Here is a 19,515-nt window from a genome sequence, read left to right on the forward strand (position 1 = left end):
ACAATGGTTCTTTGAGATGTCTCTCCCTATGGGTGCTCCACTGTAGATGTATCTGTGCCCCATCACCTCTAATCAGAGATTTTAGGTAGCAGTTCAGCCCGCACATGCACTGTCCCTCCCTCATGGTCTGTTTCGAGGCTATGCAGTGCTGTGCAGGCAAACCCCACTCAGTTCCTTCTCTACTGCAGAGCCCCATATTGAGAATGCCGAAGTAAAGAGGGCAAGTAGTGGAGCACCCATAGGGGCAGACATCTCGAAGAACCATCGTTATTGCACAAGATAAGTAACTGCCTCCTCTTCGAGTAGTGTCCCTATGGGTGCTCCACTCTAGGTGACTTCACAGCAGTATCTCTCCTGGAGAGCTGGGACATCGTAGTGCAGTTTGTTACTACAGAGAACTGATGAGCCAAAGATGGCGTCAGAGGATGAATTTCCAGCAACTGCCTAACGTTCTGCAAAAGTGCGGGCAGAGGCCCAGGTTGCTGCTCTATAGATTTCTGAGATAGGAACATCTTTAAGGAATGCAACTGAGGTAGAAATTGATCTCATGGAGTGCATATGGACTCGACAGAGACAACAGGTTGCGCCATTGATAATAGATGAATGCCACCAGAGATGCATTTGGATAGTCTTTGAGGCAATATTGCGGAACCTTTGGCTCTTTCCACAAACAAAAGGAAGAGCTTAGGGGATTTCCTAAAGTCCTTAGTCCTGTCCAAGTAGAATGGTAGTGCTCTTCTAACCTAACATCTAGTACATCCAGAATTACCTCCCTGCTGTCACAATGTGATTTGGGAAAAACGAACAGGGAGCTGGATCTGTTGATTCATATGGAAAGTGGAGGGAGAAACTTGAGATGTGGCCTCAGTTACTTTCTTGAATGGTGCGTGTGTCATCAGGGCTGTTATTTCTCCTATGCACCTAGCTGAGGCAACAGTAATTAGAAATGCTGTCTTCATGGACAGGTGTAAGATGAGCCCATGGCAACTTGCTCTAAGGGAGATCTAGTCAGAGGTCTGAGAACTAGGTTAAGATCCCATGTTGGAGCAAGTGGTATCACATGCAGGAAGATATTCCCAATGCCCTTAAGGAATCTATGCATCAGCAGGTGTGAACACGGAGTATCTGTCTACTTGATGATGGAAGGCCGTTATGGCTGCAAGATGCACCTTAAGGGAGCTGAGCGAGAGTTTTGACCTTCTGAAGTCTAAAATGTAATCTAAAATCAGAGGGGAGGGAGGATGAGACCGGATCGATGTGCTTAGAATGACACCAAATTCTGAATCATTTCCATTTTTGTAGGCAAGTATATCAAGTGGTTGACTTTCGGCTGTGTAGCAGCACATCTTTCACCTCATCAGAGCATTCAACCTCCAAGTCTTGGAGCTAAGAAGGAGCCAAGCATGGAGGTGGCGGATCTGCTTCTTGTTTTAAGAGAAAAGGTGAGGAATGAGCTGAAGAGAAAACATAGAACATACTGCCATCTATGCTAGGTAAGAGAACCAGACTTGTCTTGGCCAAAAGGGGGCAATCAGAATAATTCTCGCTTTGCCTTGTTGAATTTTCAACAAGACTTTGGACAGAGGAGGAAATGGGGGAAAGGCATACAAGAGGTGTCTCATGTGAAGATGAGGGCTTCTTCCAGTGAATGTTTCGCCCCGACAGCTCTGGCAGTAACGAGGACATTTCTTGTGTCAGTAAATAACAGAGATTTGTAGTTGGGGCGAATACGTTGCGAAGCACCTCTAAGTTCAGTTCCCAATCGTGGTCTTGAGAAATGATCTACCTGAGACTGTCAGCTATCACATTCTGTATCCCTAGTAGGTAGAAGGCTGATACTAGCACGTTGTGATGGATGCACCAGTTCCAATGTTTGAGTGCTTCTATGCAGAGGGAGGGAGATCTGGCACCCCCTGGCATTTTATGTAAAACATAAATATCATACTGTCTGTCATGATGTTTGTGTGGGTGTTCTTGATGAATGGCAGAAAACGTGCACAGGCATTTCTGACTGCTCTCTGCTCCAAAAGACTGATATAGAAGGCCACTTCTGTGGAGGACCTCTTGCCCTGAATCTTGTGCTTGTGTGGGTGGGCTCCCCAGCCTAATATTGAGTCACTATAGTCAACATTAGTGGCGGTTGCACAAATGGAACGCCTGCTCGAATGTTGGATGGGTCTTTCCACCACCCAAGAGAGTGCCTTACTGTGGAAAGCGCTGATAGGAGTTTGATTAGTGGTGTTCGAGGGATTTTGAAGTGATGAAGGTGCATGCTGCCATATGACCTAGTAGCTGCAGGTAGTGTTTGGGACTGGCCTGGACTGTCTCTATGAGACTCGTGAGGGTGACAAGTCTGTGCAGCGGAAGAAACGCTCTCACTTGTACTGTTTCAAGTTTGGTGTTGATAAACTCCAGTCGCCATCTGGGGTCAGTGTCGATTTCTGTATGTTGAGTTGCAGGCCCAGCGGCTCAAATGTGCATATGGTCATCTGGATGGCTTGTACTGCATCCTCGAATGAGGGAGCCCTGAGGAAGCACTCATCCAGATACAGGTAGATAACAATACTCAGTGTTCACAGATGTGCTGCTATGACAGAAAGAACCCTGGAGAATACCCTGGGTGCAGATGAGAGGCCGAATGGGAGCACCGTGTACTGACAATAGTCCTGCCCAAAACTAAACCACAGAAATTTCCTGTGCGATGGTTGTATTGAGATATGGAAGTAGGTATCTTGTAGGTCAAGAGCCAAAAACCAACCTCCTTGCTCTAGAGCTGGAATAATGGCTGCAAGGGTGACCATACTGAACTTCTGTGCCTTCACATATTTGTTTAGTGCCCTTAGGTCTAGAATGGCCCGCCAATCTCCCTTTGCTTTGAGGATCAGGAAATAATGGGAGTAAAACTCCTGGCTTCTGAGTTGCGGCAGGACTGGTTCTAGGGCCCCAAAGTGTAACAGATCTATTTCCTGATGAAGCAGATTCTCGTGAGAAGGGTGTGACATTACTGACAAACTGTGACCATATAGATCATTGTTGCAACCAGGGTCCTATGGTTGCACAAGGTCTTGTACAGAGGTGGTCAAGTGGGGTGTCTATGGAAAGGTTGTAGTTTACTGGTTATAATTATGCTGTCTGTATATGCGTATCATTTTTGTATTTTAAGTTATGAATATTGGCTGTGTACTTGTATCTCAATGTGTTTGATTCTAAGTAGCCTCAGTGAAGCATTTGGTCATCTTCTTGAGAAAGGACTATTCTCAGTAAGTTCTCAATCAAGAAACACTTAACTGACAATGGACTTTGGGAGACACCAATCCACATCTGAGCTTTTCTGGGAACAATCAAACTAACATGTAAACAAAGGTGTCAGCCTGCAAAGAGCTGACTCATTCATGGACATGTGACTTGCCCAAGTGGCTACAAACTCCATCTTGTTGCTGTGATTTTGCACAGGAGAACAAAGGGGTTTCTGCCCACAAGAGAGACTATAAAAGGCCTTGGAAACCCCTCCATTTGGTCTTTAGCTGGCTCAAGAGATGGCCTCCCACCCCCAAGAGATGCCCGAAAGAAACTGGAACAAAGGATAGTAACTACAGGGGGTGTGAGTGCTTGCTGGACCCAGACTAGGAAGAAGTCAGTCCGTGAAAAAAGCTTATTGGAACATCTCTGGGGGTGAGATTTCATCTGTAATCAATTTCTTAATGTACTGGGCTTAGACTTGTGTGTTTTGTTTTATTTTGCTTAGTAACTTACTTTGTTCTGTCCGTTATTACTTGGAACCACTTAAATCCTACTTTTTATATTTAATAAAATCACTTTTGCTTATTAACCCAGAGTAAGTGATTAATACCTGGGGGAGCAAACAGCTGTGCATCTCTCTCTATCAGTGTTACAGAGGGCGGACAATTTATGATTTTACCCTCTATAGGCTTTTTTACACAGTAAAATGGATTTATTTGGGGTTTGGATCCCATGGGGAGCTGAGCGTCTGGGTGCTAGAGACAGGAGCACTTGCTAAGCCGTTTTCAGTTAAGTCTGCAGCTTTGGGGACGTGGGTCAGACTGACCCTGGGTCTGTATTGCAGCACATTAGTGTATCTGGCTCAACAAGACAAGGTTCTGGAGTCCCAAGCTGGCAGGGAAAACGAGCTCAGAGGTAGTCTCAGAACATCAGGTGACAGTCCCAAGTGGGTTTCTGTGACCCAACCCGTCACAAAGGGTCCCTTATGAGGGACTGGGAAGGGAGGTAGGAGTGAGGGAGGAATGTGAATTGAATGACATAACCTTTCAAAACAATCTCCAAGACCCATCTGTCGGAGGTGATATTCTTCTAACTGTTGTGAAAGAGGGCCAAGTGACTTCTGAAGGGATGTGACAGGTGCATAGAAAGCAGCTGATATTGCAAGGAATAACTGTTCAGACCCTCAACCAAACTGTCAGAAGTGCTCAGCAGAGGAGAGGTGAAGGGACACAGACTGGGGTGCTGACTGCTTCCACTTTTGTACTCCGGGCCTTTTGCACTACAATTCATAATAGCACTGTGAGAGTGGGTACTGAAGAGGTTGTGACTTGTGATGTAGTTGAGAGCTGTATCTTCTCTTTTGTCCCGCAGTGTAGGTTCTTAGGGAGTGTAATGTGGCCCAGGAATCCTTCAGGGTGTGGAAAGTGGAGTCTGTCTTATCAGCCAAGAACTTGGGCCCTTCAAATGGGAGATCTTCCACCATTGTCTGCAGCTCTTTGGACAACCCTGAAAGGTGTAACCAGGAAGACAACCTCATTGTCACCATCTTAGAGACCAAGCGGGCTGCTGTATCGGCCACATCCAGTATCTGTATCACAGTTCTAGCTACTAAATGGCCCTCTCTGACAAGGGCTGAAACTGCTCCTTTTGTGGCTCTGACAGATGTTCCACAAACTCATTGTGTTTTCCATAATTAATAAAACCATATTTGGTCTTGACAGCTTGGTAGTTTGTGACTCTAAGCTGCAATGTCACCAACGAATACGCCTTCCTCCCAAAGAGATCTAGCTTCTTCCAATCCCAATTGAATGGAGTCGACTTGGCATGATGTTGTTTGCTGTGTGCATTAATTGCATCCACTACAATCGAGTTGGGTTGTGGATGTCGAAACAAAGCCTGTCTTTTTGGGAGGTATGTAGTACTTCTTGCTGGCTCTCTTGCAGGTTGATGCGATGGAGGCTGGTGTCTGGCCAGATGACTTTGGCAGGATCTAAAATCACCTCATTCATTGGGAGGGCAACTTTGGACAAGGAGGCAGTATGAAGAATATCCATCAGCTTGTGATGCGTGTCTGTTATCTCCTGCAGGGGAATTTGCAGCTCATCTGCCACTCTCTTGGTAAGATCCTGAAAGTTCTTAAAATCATCACCTAGTGATGGAGGGGGAGGCATTACAGACTCATCTGAGAAAGACGAGAAGTTTGCTGGGGGGCAGGGAGGGAGGAGGGTGGCTTCCCCTTTGAGCCTTTTTTCCTGGTCTTCAAAAGTTTCCTCCATCTCTGGCTCAGGAGCTCGGGACAGTGAGGCTCTAAGGGACCATCTGTTGAACTCTCTCTGAGACACACTGTATGCCCTCAACATGTAGGTTGTGTACATCACAAAAGGATCCCAATAAGGCCATTAGGGAGGTAAGGGCATGGGCGGGGGTGCCCAAGGAAGCCCATACCATGACTGCAGGTCAGCTTGAAGGAACTGGGGAGGTCCCTTGTATTGTGACAGCAGGCCACAGTGAGAGGCCAGGAAAATGACATCCTCCAGGTGCCATAGTGGCCAATCGTGCTGGGGAACCCCTCTGGCTGGTCAATGGCTTGGAGCCCTTTTTGTCGAGCTCAAACCTTTACGGGGGGAAACTGCGGGTTTTTTCACAACTCTACCCTTTTGAAGTAGAAGGCTCTGGGGATGATCCAGGATTGGCACCGGAGTCCCTTCTTGGCTGAAGTGCCTTTTTCCATAAGGAGGAGTTTTCACTTCAGCTCCCAGTTTTTACGAAACCTTGCCTTTAGCTGCTGTCAGAGAGAGCACTTCTGAGGGAAATGGGACTACCTTGGACACAGTGAGAGTGTCTGTCCGTTACTGGAACCAACTCCTTGCAGGAAATTTTACTGAAAGAAGTTAGAATGATTTCTAAACACCCTGCGGGAAGAAAGGGGAGGATCCCCCCAAAAAAGGGTAAAAACTTAAACTAAAGATCCCTTTCTTTTTTTAAAAACCAAGGGGGTAATGAAACACTAATTAAAAACAAAAGAACCCAAAACAACTACTACTTATGCTAATGATGCAGATAAGGAAGGGACAACTGCTCTTTCAGTTTGAGGCCAAAGGAATTGAGGGGTTCCCTCACGCAGCCTTGAAGCAGGCCATGAGGGAGCTGTGTGGGCTGAATGGACACTGCTACCTACAATCTCTTATCAGAGGCGCAGTGGTGCAGATACACATACAGTGGAGTACCTATAGGGACACTACTTGGAAAAAAAAAATCTATAGTCCAAAACTGAAGATAGCATTCTAGGATCTTAATGAAAAGAGATCAAAACTAACAGACAGCATAACAAACTTTAGAGTGTTTTAAACTTTGGGCTTTAGAATTTTATTTGACAGTCTAATTAAAAGAAACCACTTCAAACCCCAAGCAAGAGAAGCTATTAAATTCCTCTACGGGTTCCAACATTTCCAGATTGATAAGCATTCTGTCCAGTTCTCCCTAGAAAATCTGGGAAGTATCCAGAATTAGGACTAAAAGGAAATGGCTAGCCAGAAAGACTGCATTAAAATTTTTTGGTCAGGAGACATTGGCAGTTTTATTCCAGTCCAGGTGACTGACTAAATAGGTCTCGCAAAAAGAGTTCAATTCTTTAGTTATCCTCAAGATTGAGTGAAATTCCTGATATTGCTAGGAAATGTTCTGAACAGATCAGTTACAGACACATTTATGTGTAACCACAAGAATCTGGATCAAATTTTATTTTATTAGGTTGATGAAAGTGCTATTAATAAGGGGAAGGCAGAAGACAGTAAAACTTCCTGCATACAATGAAGTAACTTGTTAGTGGCTTTAAGCTGTGTGTTGACTATTAATTGTCATAGATATGTTTTAAAATCAATTGGGTATTTGCTATGAAAAGATTGCAGTCATTGATATAAAATAAGTGACTTTGCAACAGAGACTTCTCTAATGTACTTAATTTTAAGGTGAAGCATGGTCTTGCACTAGGATCTTCTGGACTTTAGAGACAACAGAAACAACTGCATTTTAATAAAGCTCATACAATTATATGTTTTGGTTATACCTTCATAGTGAGATGATAGTGTCTTGTACAAGCCCACCAGAATTTAAAACAACTAATTAGGGCTCAGATATTAAGTTTGGTCCAGTCGGATTGAAGTTTAAATTTTGATTCTTCTGGTAAGAATGTACTTGAGCCATTAATAGCATAGCCATTAATAGCAGAGACACTATACTAATATTTTCTAGACTATTTTCTGACTAAAAATGTATAATTGTTATTATCTTAAGGAGAATTGATGCTACACTTGAACTTTTTCAGGAGTAACTAACTTGCTAGCATCTATTTCTAACATTGACATGTAAGGCAGCAATTTTTCACTCATGATTGTTGACATTTTTCCCAATGCAAAGGGAGAAAAGAAGTTTAAAAAAACACAAAAACAACGCAGTGTTAAAAATTAATCTCATGAATGCAGCCTTAATGAATATGGCATCAGAAATCAGCTTTGCTAATCCAGAAATGATTTTTTTTTTAATTTCTTATGCTTGAAGTCATAAGTCCTTGGATCATATCTCAAAGTGAATATCCATCTCTCAAGAAACCTTTCTGCCCACAGCAGACAAGACATGATTGTGCTATATTGATATATTAAACTCCAATTTACTGTTAGTCTCTGCATGCAATTGTTTGTATTTGTTAAATTAAAGGTACAAGATTTAACACAGGTGAACAGTTTTCGGAGTTTTGCTGGAACTTGGTAAGAGGCTGTAAGTTAGTTACCTCCTTTTGTAGATGGAGTTTGAAGAAACTGTTTGGTTTTGAAGGCAGCACGAGGCAATTTTTTCTGCCTTTGCATAGCTGTTGAAAGATAAGAAGTGTTATATTTGTCTAGAAAGACAACACAACTCAATTCACTTGGGATATAGAACCACATCTGCTTGTGAAGCACCAGGGAACAAGCAGCTAGTAAAGCGAATAACAGTTTTCAAAAGCTGTTACGGCTCTATAAGAAAAGACGTGTTTTGTTTTAAAGTGGTGCTTGCTGCATTAAAAGGTTGCAAAGGGACAGTGTCAAAAACCTTGTGGTGGAAAATGCACAAATTCCTTAATAGTAAAGAAGTTTCTTGCAGGGCTAAAAACCCAGGAAGGCAAAACACACCAAAGGGAGAACAAGCCACCAGCTCACATGCCACAGCAATCTCAGTGCAAGATTAGATATAAAGTAAAGATGGAAACTAAGACTGACTGCCAGATTTAACTTGATAAAACAAGGTTAATTTTCCTTTTAAAGCAAAGAGAAACTTTCAGAAAAGGTGACTTTCCCCTCAAACTTACAAAAACGTATGCAAGCTAATAATCAATCAAATTCAGGATTGCCAGCCATCAAATCTAGATATGTTCCAGAATTATTGGGCTTTGCTGGCTTCTGCAAGAATAGATCTCAGCAAAAAACCAAGTCCTTTTAGTTCAGGAGTGGGCAAACTACGGCCCACGGGCCACATCCGGTCCGCAGGACCGTCCTGCCTGGCCCCCTGAGCTCCTGGCCTGGGAGGCTAGCCCCCAGCCCCTCCTCTGCTGTCCCCTTCCCCGCAGCCTCAGCTTGCTCACTCCGCCGCCGGTGCAATGCTCTGGGTGGCAGGGCTGTGAGCTCCTGGGGAAGCGGAGCTGCAGAGCCCGGCCTGACCTGGTGCTCTGTGCTGCGTGGTGACGGCGGCAGAGTGGCCCGGCTCCAGCCAAGCAGCGTGGCTGTAGTGCCGCCAGCTGCTGGTGCTCCAGGCAGTGTGGTAAGGAGGCAGGGAGCTGGGGGGGTTGGATAGAGGACAGGGGAGTTTGGGGTGGTGGTCGGGGGGAAACGGGGTTGCATGAGGGCAGGAGTCCCGGGGGGCAGTCAGGAAGGAGGGGGGGTTGGATGGGGCGGCAGGGGGCAGTCAGGGGCAGGGATTCCGGGGCAGTCAGGGGACAGGGAGAAAGGGTGGTTGGATAGTTCCGAAGGGGCCATCAGGAATGAGAGGAGGGGTTGGATAGGGCGGCGGGAGTCCGGGGGCAGGTAAAGGGTGTGTGTGGATGAGGCAGGGGTCCCAGAGGGGCCATCAGGGAATGGGGGGGTGGGGGGGGGGTTGGATGGGGCAGGAGTCCCCAGGGGCAGGGGGATAGGAGATGGGGGCCAGGCCACGACCCCCTCCCCTAACCTGCCCTCCATATAATTTACGAAACCCGATGCGGCCCTCAGGCCAAAAAGTCTGCCCACCCCTATGTTAGTGCCTTAAAGGGTCCCTGTAACCTACCATTTGCCAACAGCCAGCCAGCAAAGTTCTAGGAGCAGCAGATGCTTGGCAGGAAGGAACATGCCAGGAATTCAGAGATTCAGTATACTCTCACAGCAATCTTCACTAGCTGGGAGGTAGCCTCTACTGGAACCTAAGGCCTTGTCTACACACAAAAATTGCACCATTTTCACTGTACTAGTGTGAAGTGGTATAATGTCCCCAGTGTGTACAGCAGTTATACCCAAGTTCTTATAACAGTCTAAGTAATATAGGAATGGGACTAAACTATACCAGTATTATGGCAACTTTATATTGGTATAACTGCATCCACACTAGGAATTGTATAAGTGTAACTACTGGGGGGAGGGAGAGAAACACATACCTACCTGACAGTTATACCAGCACTAAAATGGTGTAGATCAGACCTCAGTTACCATCCTTGGCATAACCCCTGATGGAGGACAGTTATGAATACAAGGCCTGTCCTGCCCACCAAGCCCCACAGCACTCTACATCAAGTCAAACACCAGAACTGGTGGCACTTTGATGGGAGAAAAAAATTAGCATCTTAGTAACATCTTTTTAAATACTTGTAACTTCTCCAACTTTACAATCATTCATATTCAATCATAATGTAAGATTATCTCCATGGGCCCTCTTACACTTCAAAATCTACAATAGCTCTTTGAGGAGTAGGGAGGGAGAGAACAGAAAATTGCATAATTTTCCTCATCTCAATTTATGGCTGGCTAGCATGTCTTCTTGTCTTGGTCTTAAATGCTATAATAAAAAATGTTTACTCAGAATTGCTATTCTTTCATAAAATAGTAAAAAATAATGAAATGCTCATAAATATAATACAAGGTGCTAGCTCTGTAATTCATAAATACAAAGAACAGTAGTAATACTTTGTATCAGCTAGAGCCTAACCAGTCTGAACCCCATTCTGTGATAGAAGTGTGTAGCTTTACACACACTCAACCTCTACACAGTTTCATCACCACTTCTGATGTACAAACTCACTGGGAATCCTTTGCTTAACTTAATTTCTAGGTTGTAAAGCATTTTTGTACAATGTACCCCCATTTACACAAACAAGAAAAGTGATAAAAGATATCACAAAGCACACACAACTGTTTTAATTGTAGAAATGAACAAAAGCTTCCAAACAATCATATCTAGGAATTAAACTGTAACAGACCACTAGCCCATCATGTCTACCTATGCCTCTGACTATTGGTTTCTTATTGATGCAGTCATGTTTATTTCCAGTCTCATTGTGCTGTATAACACCACTCAAAGACAAGAAGAGCAACTTCTTGTGTGCTCCAGAAGAAAGTTTCTCAAGAATGAATTTAAAAGGCAGAGTTATTTTTCCAACCCATGTCCCAATATACTATTCAACCTATTTATATTTGGATAAGGAAGCCACCCATTAATTTTGCTGATTCTCTGATCTTGCTTAACTGTCTGATTTGAATGAAGATCTGGTACTAGAATTGAAGTTTAAGTGATTTTTCTATCATGACACTTACATTTCATTTGCAAGTGAGGTTAGTGGATCAATATGTAAGACTTTAAAACAGATGTCCCATTTACAGATCAAATTCTCTGATATACTCCATGAAGATTCTTTAACTACATAATTATCAGCACTAGTATCACTAAAAAGAATTTCAGGCGTTAGAGGGGAGCAAAGCTGAGGAAACAAGCAGTTTCCCTTAGGTGAATATGCAGAATGTAATATGATAAAATATCTTCAACATTTGCATTGGATATTTTATCTATTTCTATCAGTTTTGGTTACATAAAGTTGAACTTTAAAGCTAACACCTACAATTATGCTACTTGTAAAATGCTACGAATACTATTAAATGTACTCTGCCATAGATGGCACACTTTTGAAGTGCAATGCAGATTTCTAACAAATAGTTTTAAAAGCAATATTTCAAATCAACAAAAACTATAGTAATGTAGGCCACTGTTTGCATCAGAATGTTTGACTTTTCTTTTTATCCTCTGTGCATGCTACAGAGCTTCACCGTGGCCATTTATGATTTCAGCCACTTTATCAAAAGATAAGTAGGCAACTAAGCTGTAGATGCTGCACCCTGAATTAACAGCCAAGTGTGTTTAACTCCACTTTTAGGATTTCACCTAGTACATTTGAATTTTAATACACTGATATAAGGACAAAGATACATATTATGTACTTGATTTAATAGAAGTATCTGTCTTCTATCTGGAAGTTCCCCCTAAAAAATTTCCTAATAGCTTTTCAGAGGTTTGCGTGGCTTGGGAGAAAAACTCTGAAGGAATGCGTGACACTGTCCCTGCAGTTATACAATATTTGAAAATCCAATGCAACAAAAATATTGGAAGAACTTGTTCTTTGATATATGGAACTTAAGTATTAAAATATGGATAGTTAAGATCTAGTAAGAAGAGACAATCATTCAATAGTTTATCTACGTTCACAAAGTGATTTTTCACATATCACTCAGGAGTTTTAAATAGCTACAGACATGAGTGTGTAATTTAGCCAGTTTTAAATAGAAACTGTAATACACTATTTATAGATGGACTGATTGAGTGGTGACTTTACACTAGACTGCATCAGACTATTTGAAAATAATTTTTCAGTTGGATTACATTAAAAACTTATCAGAGTAACTGTCTTTATATCCTGTACAACTACACATACAGAAGATCATGTCTGGAAGTACATTTCTTCCACTTAGACTAGCTAGACATCTCTAAAGTTACCTGTTCAACATATCACACATCTGAGCAGTTGCCAATTTAGAGGTCTTACTGCATTCCCGACTAATTTTCAATTGCCAGCATCCACAGCACATTCAGTAATGCAGCCATAGCAGATGAGCATGTACATTAGCTAGTGAACAGCAGCCTTTGACAAGGAAAAAGCAATGACCTTAGATAGAAATGTAGCAACCTTGCAAGGTTAAGCTCATGCAAGACCAGCAGGTGAAAGATTTGGATCTCAAAACCCAAGAAGTCCTTGCTACAAGAAAACATGGCAAACTTTGCAATAATTTAACAGTGGCATTTGTCCGAAGTGAAACAGTTAAATACAAACTCAATGGGAAAAAATGGAAGTTCAAATACAGAAATGATCAGAATTCCAGGAACTCAATACTTAAAACTGGATGTTTGTATGTACACACACATAAGACCATCCTAAATAGATTTACTTCATGTTCTAAATCTTAAAAACAAATAAAAAAATAAAAAAAAAATTGGTTTGTATATTCAGTAGCAAGGATCTAACATCAACAAGAGCAAGGAAACTGTAAGGGGTAAAAGTCTGGGCTTTATTCATGAAATCCAATTTATATAAATCCAGTTAAGCTACATGGACTTTTGTGCTTTGAAAAAATGTTCAAGTATGGGATATAACAAATTCACCCAATGATTTCCATAATTCTTATCTGTCTGTTAATTAATGACACTGTTTAAACACTACTTTGGATCCTACAGTCTAATTACCATGCTAAACTTGAAGTCACAATATTATGACTTCATGACAGGATTAAGCAGTACAAGCTAGGATGTGAAAAGTTTAACTCTTGTATAGTGAACAGTCAGAAGTGACCTGGCTAAGTAAGTTTTGTATAATATTTCCTTAAAGTTTGCTCAATATTAAGACATTTGCCCCCAAGTAACCCATGTGTTTGCTAAAACCCTCCTTTTGTTTTAAATTCTTACAAATATGCAACGTTCTTAAGCAATTAAAACTACCACTGAAATATTCCATTAGGAGAGCTACTATCAAGTTGTTTTTTAACTACTATAGACCGGTGTGATAACATATACTTTAATGGGATTTTATATATAGTTTGTCTGACAGTGGAAGTAGTTCTTCTTCAACTGAGTTTCTTGCTGTAATAGTTTTAAGTCAAACTATTAATCCAATAAGGATATATACCACATATTTCAGAAGCTTGTATCTAATAATGTGCTTTTATTGCCTAACAAACTTGAAATAACAATTCATGTTTTCTTCCTTAATCATTTGATCATGTTTTCCTTGCTTTAGAATTTCACACACTAAAAATCTACAAATTAAACCTTTAATGCTTAGACAAAGATGGTCATCACATTATCCTAGAAGCATCCAATTGTGAATGAATATTTGAAGATTAAAAAGATACAGGTACAGAACTGTTAGACTTGCACCTTAAAATACATTTGCTTTTGTTTTGTTTTTTAAAGTAGTGAGTCCTTTAAGGAGAGGCCTGCAATATGAATAAAAATCTAATCTTGCAGTTCACAGCTTACTGACCCTCCCACAACTAACGCAGAGCATTAGGTTTGTTTTGCTTGACAGTAATGTATATGCACATAATGGGGATTTGAAATTCATTTCATCCTTTACTTGAAAGGTATTGAAACTTGCAAGAATCTTGTATTTGAGCATGGATTTTTGCATTTTTGATATCCTGCATTTCATTACTTCACTGGCTTACAAAGAAGAGACCCATCTGATAGGGCAAAGGAAGAGACATAAATGACTGAGCCAAAACAAGACAAATAGATGTAATTTCAGATCAGCTTTCAGCATCCTTTAAAAACCATATTTACCTCATTTTTGTGTACTGCAATATAATTAAAAGGTGAAGAAAACCAGAAAGTTAGTTTTCATAAAATCTTGAAAACAAAATGCAACAGTACAAAGTAGCACTGTACAAGTTCTCTAATTATAGTAAATAAAAATGGTTTCCACAATACTCTAGTCTGAAGTGTATGTATACTAAACACATGTACCAGAATATACCAAAATATTAAATATATTTTAAAAAAGGGACTGTCATATTTTGTATAGAAGTAACAACTGATGTTCTCTCATCGGTTCAAAGTTCATGTAATTCTTCACCAGTATTCATTTTATTTTACAGAGGAAAATACAGCACAATGCCGCATTTCAACAATGACAAGCAATCTCACACACAAGGGAAAAAGAGGGGAAAACTCTTCAATTTCAAATTTCTGGGGAAACTTCAAGAGGGTGAGGAAAATATTAAGAAGTTATGAAAAATAACTTGGACAATAGTAGGCACATACATAATTTTAATGGAAGAGAAGTGCTAAACTTGGAAACAACCTGTTTTTTTTTTCCTGTCAGATTTGGCATTTATAACCTGATTTCGGACTTGACTAAACATCAAGGCTAATGTTATGTGTAGTTCTTTATGAAATGGTTCTCTTTACCATGAAACTGTAAACACATGCTACTGCTTTCAATCTAATTCCAAACTATGTGTTTACAATATCTCTGTAAAGATACTTACTGGCTGAAGCCTGAGGTTGAATGCGAGGTATTCCTCCATTTGGCACTTGAAAATTTGAATCACTTCTGCTGTTTTTCACAGACTCAGCATGGATGTTAGGTGTCCTGGACAGGTTTGGAAGACTACGCCTTAGTTTTTCTGTATAAAAAAAACAATACAAAGACACAACGTACAATCTCATGCAGAAGACTGACAACATAACTGATGGTCTTCAAAAACTGACCTGAAAATTAATTTTGCTGTATAAAACTGCACTGCAAATTAAAAACTAAATACTATTTAGACCATTCTACTGTTCTACAGAAGACAATTATTTTCTTATGCCTCACATATGAAATATTCTGCATGTATTTTATTCCCAAATATGTAGCAATTTTGCTGTGTGCGAGTCAGAAATATAGCTGATTTTGAAACTCTCGATTATCTGCATTGTGAACCCATGATTTTTTTGTACTATATATTACACAATGTTTGACCATAGTAATTTTTCCCATCAATTTATGCCCAAGTAACAGTTTTTAAAAAAGTATTATATAATTACACAGTTTCCAATCTCTCTCTATATAAATTAAAAAAAAAAAAAGATTCATTCCACCTACTACTGAAGTGCAATCATCTTAAGTGAAACATGGTCATTACTTAACACTACAGTTTATTTTGACAAGACACTGTATCTAACTGAAACTTCGTATAGTTTTAGGTAGGCACAATTATCCAAATGGAATTTGTGCCAAGATGCCAGGGCTAACGCTTGTGTTTTTGCAAAGAGCACCATGAGATCTTTAAAATTCAAAAAACTAAAGTCCAAGCCATTAAACACATTACACAAAAGTGCATATTCTTACATAGGTTTCCAATCTGCATTTTAAACTATTAACAGCTTTCTAAGGTCACGTCTACACTGGCACTTTCATCGTTAAAACTTCTGTCACTCAGAGATATGGCGGAAAAAAACGAAGAACACACCCCTAAACATCAAAAGTTTTACCAACGAAAAGCGCCGGTGTGGACAGCGCTTCGTCAGCAGGAGCCACTCTCCTGTCAACAATGCTACTGCCCATTGTTGGGCAGGGTTTTATTTTGTCACCGGGAGAGCTCTTTCCTGGCAAAGAGCGGCTACACTGTGCACCTTACAGCAGCACGGCTGCAGCGGCACAGCCACGCTGTTGTAAGGTGCACAGTGTAGGCATAGCCTAAGTATCTTTCGTCTGTACATTAGACTCAATTTTAACAGGGCCATAGTTTGAGACGGTCATCTTCCAGGGAATGCCCATACTCACACCCCCGCCAACTTGTTGAATGGAAGGACTGCTGCTTATTTGGGAAAGAGCTTCCCTTCCCAACACATGGCATTTCCCTGTTCTGGGGATTCTAGCTAGGTTTTAATACCACATCCACTACTTAAGTATCACAGCACCTTGGTTATTTGTCCCTGTGGAGCTTCTATGCTCTGCAGGGATTAGGACAGAACTCAGTAGCTGCTCCATATGTCGCCAGCCCAAATAATACTGGAGTTTATCCAAGTGAGAAGAGCTTTAGATGGGAGTGGGAGGACAGCTGTTTTATCAGGATGAGGGGCTGTTCACTGGGCCATCCTGATTTAGAAGAAATACAGTTAGTCAGATGCAGGAAATAGGTATATAATCCCTCATGTCACTGGATTGAAGTAAAAAAATATGAGTGCGAGCTCTCAGTCTCACTGGTATCCATATAAGAGCCTTTGTATTTTTTTCTGAATACCTTAGGGTTACCAGGTTTGCCACAAGTTTTTGATCACTCACATTGCAAACTGACCGCTACATTTATTTACAACACTATACTACTGCATTAGTGCTCAGTGCACACATTTGAGACAAAGCTCTTTACCTTCACTTTTGACATTGCTAGTCTGTAAATCCGTAGGATGGCCTTGAAGCGAAAGACGAGGTTGCTGTAAGCGGCTAATCATAGGCTGGGGTGACACTCTGCTATATTCCAGGCCTCGAGCAGGTGATCGAGAACGAGGAGAATTCCTGGGAGACTGCTTTGGTGAAGGCCATGGCGAGTTGCGTGGTGATGGTGAGAACTTGTTAACAGCCGGATGCACTGCATGATGTGTACTGTCTTCTTCATCCTCTAAGCTCTGTGCATCAAGTTCCTGATCACTAAATGTGCCCCGTCTTGTAGAATTGCAAGAGGAACCAGAACTACGTCGAGAAGTAGTGGCTGCATACTCCTGCCGGAGACCTGACAACAGTAAGAACATTGTTTACAGATTATCTTAGACAAGAAATGGATATTATTATATAGATTGTGTATACAAATACCTACCCCAAGTTCAAAGTCATATTTAGCAAATCCTAGTTCCTCTTATTTGAGGATTCCATTTCATCCCAGACCTGTATCAACAAAGTTATCTGATAGTTGGTAGCCTATGTGAAATAGGGAGCTGATTTAGGTCCCTTTCCTGTGACAGGTTCCTCAATCTTGTTTTTTTCCATAGTGTGGACCACATCTTATATTTTTGGTTGCTCACCTCCCCCCCCCCCCACCACCTGCATCATAACACTGACAACTACAGCAATTACTTACCTAAAAAAATAATATTAGAAAGAATATTAAATGTATTTCTTACTAACAGCACCATTAAGCAACTGGAAGTAAGAACTGTATGAGCAGCCAGCTCTATACGTAGACCACCAGCAAGTGGGCTACAAGCCAGTTTGAGCACTGTTCTGGTAGATTAGTAACCATGATAATTAGTACCTTTGGCAATCTCCACAGACGTTAAAAACAAAATAGACAAACGGCTGAACAAAGGCTACATCAAAACTGAGAAAGTATGCATGACTGCTTTTCCCATCTGTACCTGTTCTGTGGACAAACAAAAGAGTTTATTCTCCAGCTTTGAGTACTGAGCTCATCAAGACAGATGTACGCTAAAGCAGTACTTGTTCCATGAAGAAGGGATTTAGGATAATAGGTGAATCCAACTAGCATTTAAAAAAAAAATCCACTGCGGGCTATCAATTTGCCTCTCCTGTCCGTCAGTATTTCTTTTGCCCCTTACCTCTAAATCCAACTCCTTACAGCAACTTTATCCTCCTCTAACCAGAAGGCAAAAGGATCAGCCAGTCATGTTACAGAAAGTGCCAAAGTTTGCAGAACTGCATAAAACCTGTACCTATTTTCCATCCCCATCCCCTCCAACAACTTAGTATGCAATGCCTCACCCACCTTTTTAAGGACTTCTGGCCCAAAGTACAAGTTTGGGGGACCATTCAAATCTGGTTTTCCCATGTAGTAATTCATTGCTCTAACTTTACCATTAGGGCCATCTATTTGATAAGTCTCAGCAACTCCTACTCGCTCCTCTACCATTCTTTCCCCCATTGCTGCGTAAGAAAGTTAAAAATGTCTGCAGCTGAAGTTTAAAGGAATTATGTAATCAAAGAAGAGTTGCCTTTCAGTATGCAAAGTACTTACTTTCCTCCTGCATCCGAGCTAGAATTTGCACATCTGTCACGTTAGTTAGCTTGTAATTTGATCCAATAGAGTCTTCATCCATTTCTGAAGCACTTAATTCACTGTCGATAGAGGACTGAGGGCTTAGTGAAGGATTTCTATCTGCTGAACTTTTAAAATGACCTATACAAGAATAAAGAAATTAAAGTAAAACTCACAAAATACACTGCAGTGTATTTCAATAGCTCAGTAGCTATTAGTGTGTCATAGTAGTTCAGTGGCTACTAGTGGATGAAAGGCTGGATGTCCCACTATCTAGCAAAACAGCTAATTCGCTAGACAAATTCAGACAGGGAACAAAGCTTTTCTTTAAAAAAAGTGAGGGTAATTAACCATTGAAACCATTTTCAAGCATTGTGGTGGATTCTCCACAAAACTGGATGTTTTTCTAAAAGATGTGCTCTAGTTTAAACCAGAATTATTTCAGGGAACTCCTATGGCCTGTGTTATACAGGAGAGCACACTACATTATTACAGGGTTCCCTGCTGGCCTTAGAATCTATGAATTTATAAACTTCAAGAGATTTGCTGATCCACTGAATAACTGCATATACAAGGTGTTAACGTACAATCTTAAGTATGTAATTGGAATTTAATACTTATGTAATTTAGGTAAAAAAATCTTTTTTTATACATCCAGTAACTAATACTATTTGTTTAAAGTTGTTCTATTAATCAACATTTACAGAATTGTACAAGCTGCTAGAAAGTCTTTCACATTTCCGATGCCTTCTCCATTCCCCAATAGATCTGCTGATATCTCAGAGAAACTGACATTCAAAAAGCCAAAAATAAAGGCAAAAAACACTGGCAAAGGTTATTGTGTGTGTGTCAGACTGCAGTTTCACGACATACCTTTCATACACACACACTTCACACCAAGATTATATGGTTGTTGGTACTACAAGATTCTACACCACCTGCACTCATGCTGACTATATCAGTGCCTCAGTGCATAGGAGAATTGTAGGCTTTGCAGCCATACTAGTGCAGATAACCATTATAAACATATATTCCAAAAAGCTGTACCAAACCTTTTAATAAATGCAATATGACTCATATCCATACAATTAAGTTACATGCATTATTTGTCCATGTAACGGTACCTGACTAGTACAGAAAAGACCCAGAGGGAAACAGCATAACTATACTTCATGCCAAAATAAACTGGCCAAATGCTTTTCCT

The 19,515-nt window shown here is 40.9% G+C and overlaps 1 protein-coding gene and 1 long non-coding RNA gene across 5 annotated transcripts in view; one reads left to right on the forward strand and one right to left on the reverse strand.

The window, feature by feature from the left end:
• SLAIN2 (SLAIN motif family member 2) overlaps window positions 1–19,515 on the reverse strand; it is a 61,356-nt gene that overhangs the window by 9,152 nt on the left and 32,689 nt on the right. For 2 of the 4 annotated variants that reach the window (XM_039540490.1, XM_039540488.1), the window contains 4 exons: window positions 18,291–18,452; window positions 16,692–17,051; window positions 14,826–14,963; window positions 8,027–8,104 (listed from right to left, as the gene is read on the reverse strand). In XM_039540490.1, the coding sequence (XP_039396424.1) occupies window positions 8,027–8,104; window positions 14,826–14,963; window positions 16,692–17,051; window positions 18,291–18,452 (738 nt within the window). Of the gene's footprint in view, window positions 1–8,026; window positions 8,105–9,531; window positions 9,677–14,825; window positions 14,964–16,691; window positions 17,052–18,290; window positions 18,453–19,515 lie in introns of those variants that run through there. The other 2 variants (XR_005599111.1, XM_039540489.1) reach the window with 2 other exon arrangements.
• Window positions 1,308–14,818, forward strand: LOC120406144. The gene is made up of 4 exons (XR_005599112.1): window positions 1,308–1,493; window positions 5,184–5,358; window positions 13,574–13,690; window positions 14,433–14,818. It is a non-coding gene; the product is annotated as an uncharacterized LOC120406144 (long non-coding RNA).

Source organism: Mauremys reevesii, linkage group 5, assembly GCF_016161935.1.
Source record: "Mauremys reevesii isolate NIE-2019 linkage group 5, ASM1616193v1, whole genome shotgun sequence".
Classification (NCBI taxonomy): Eukaryota; Metazoa; Chordata; order Testudines; family Geoemydidae; genus Mauremys; species Mauremys reevesii.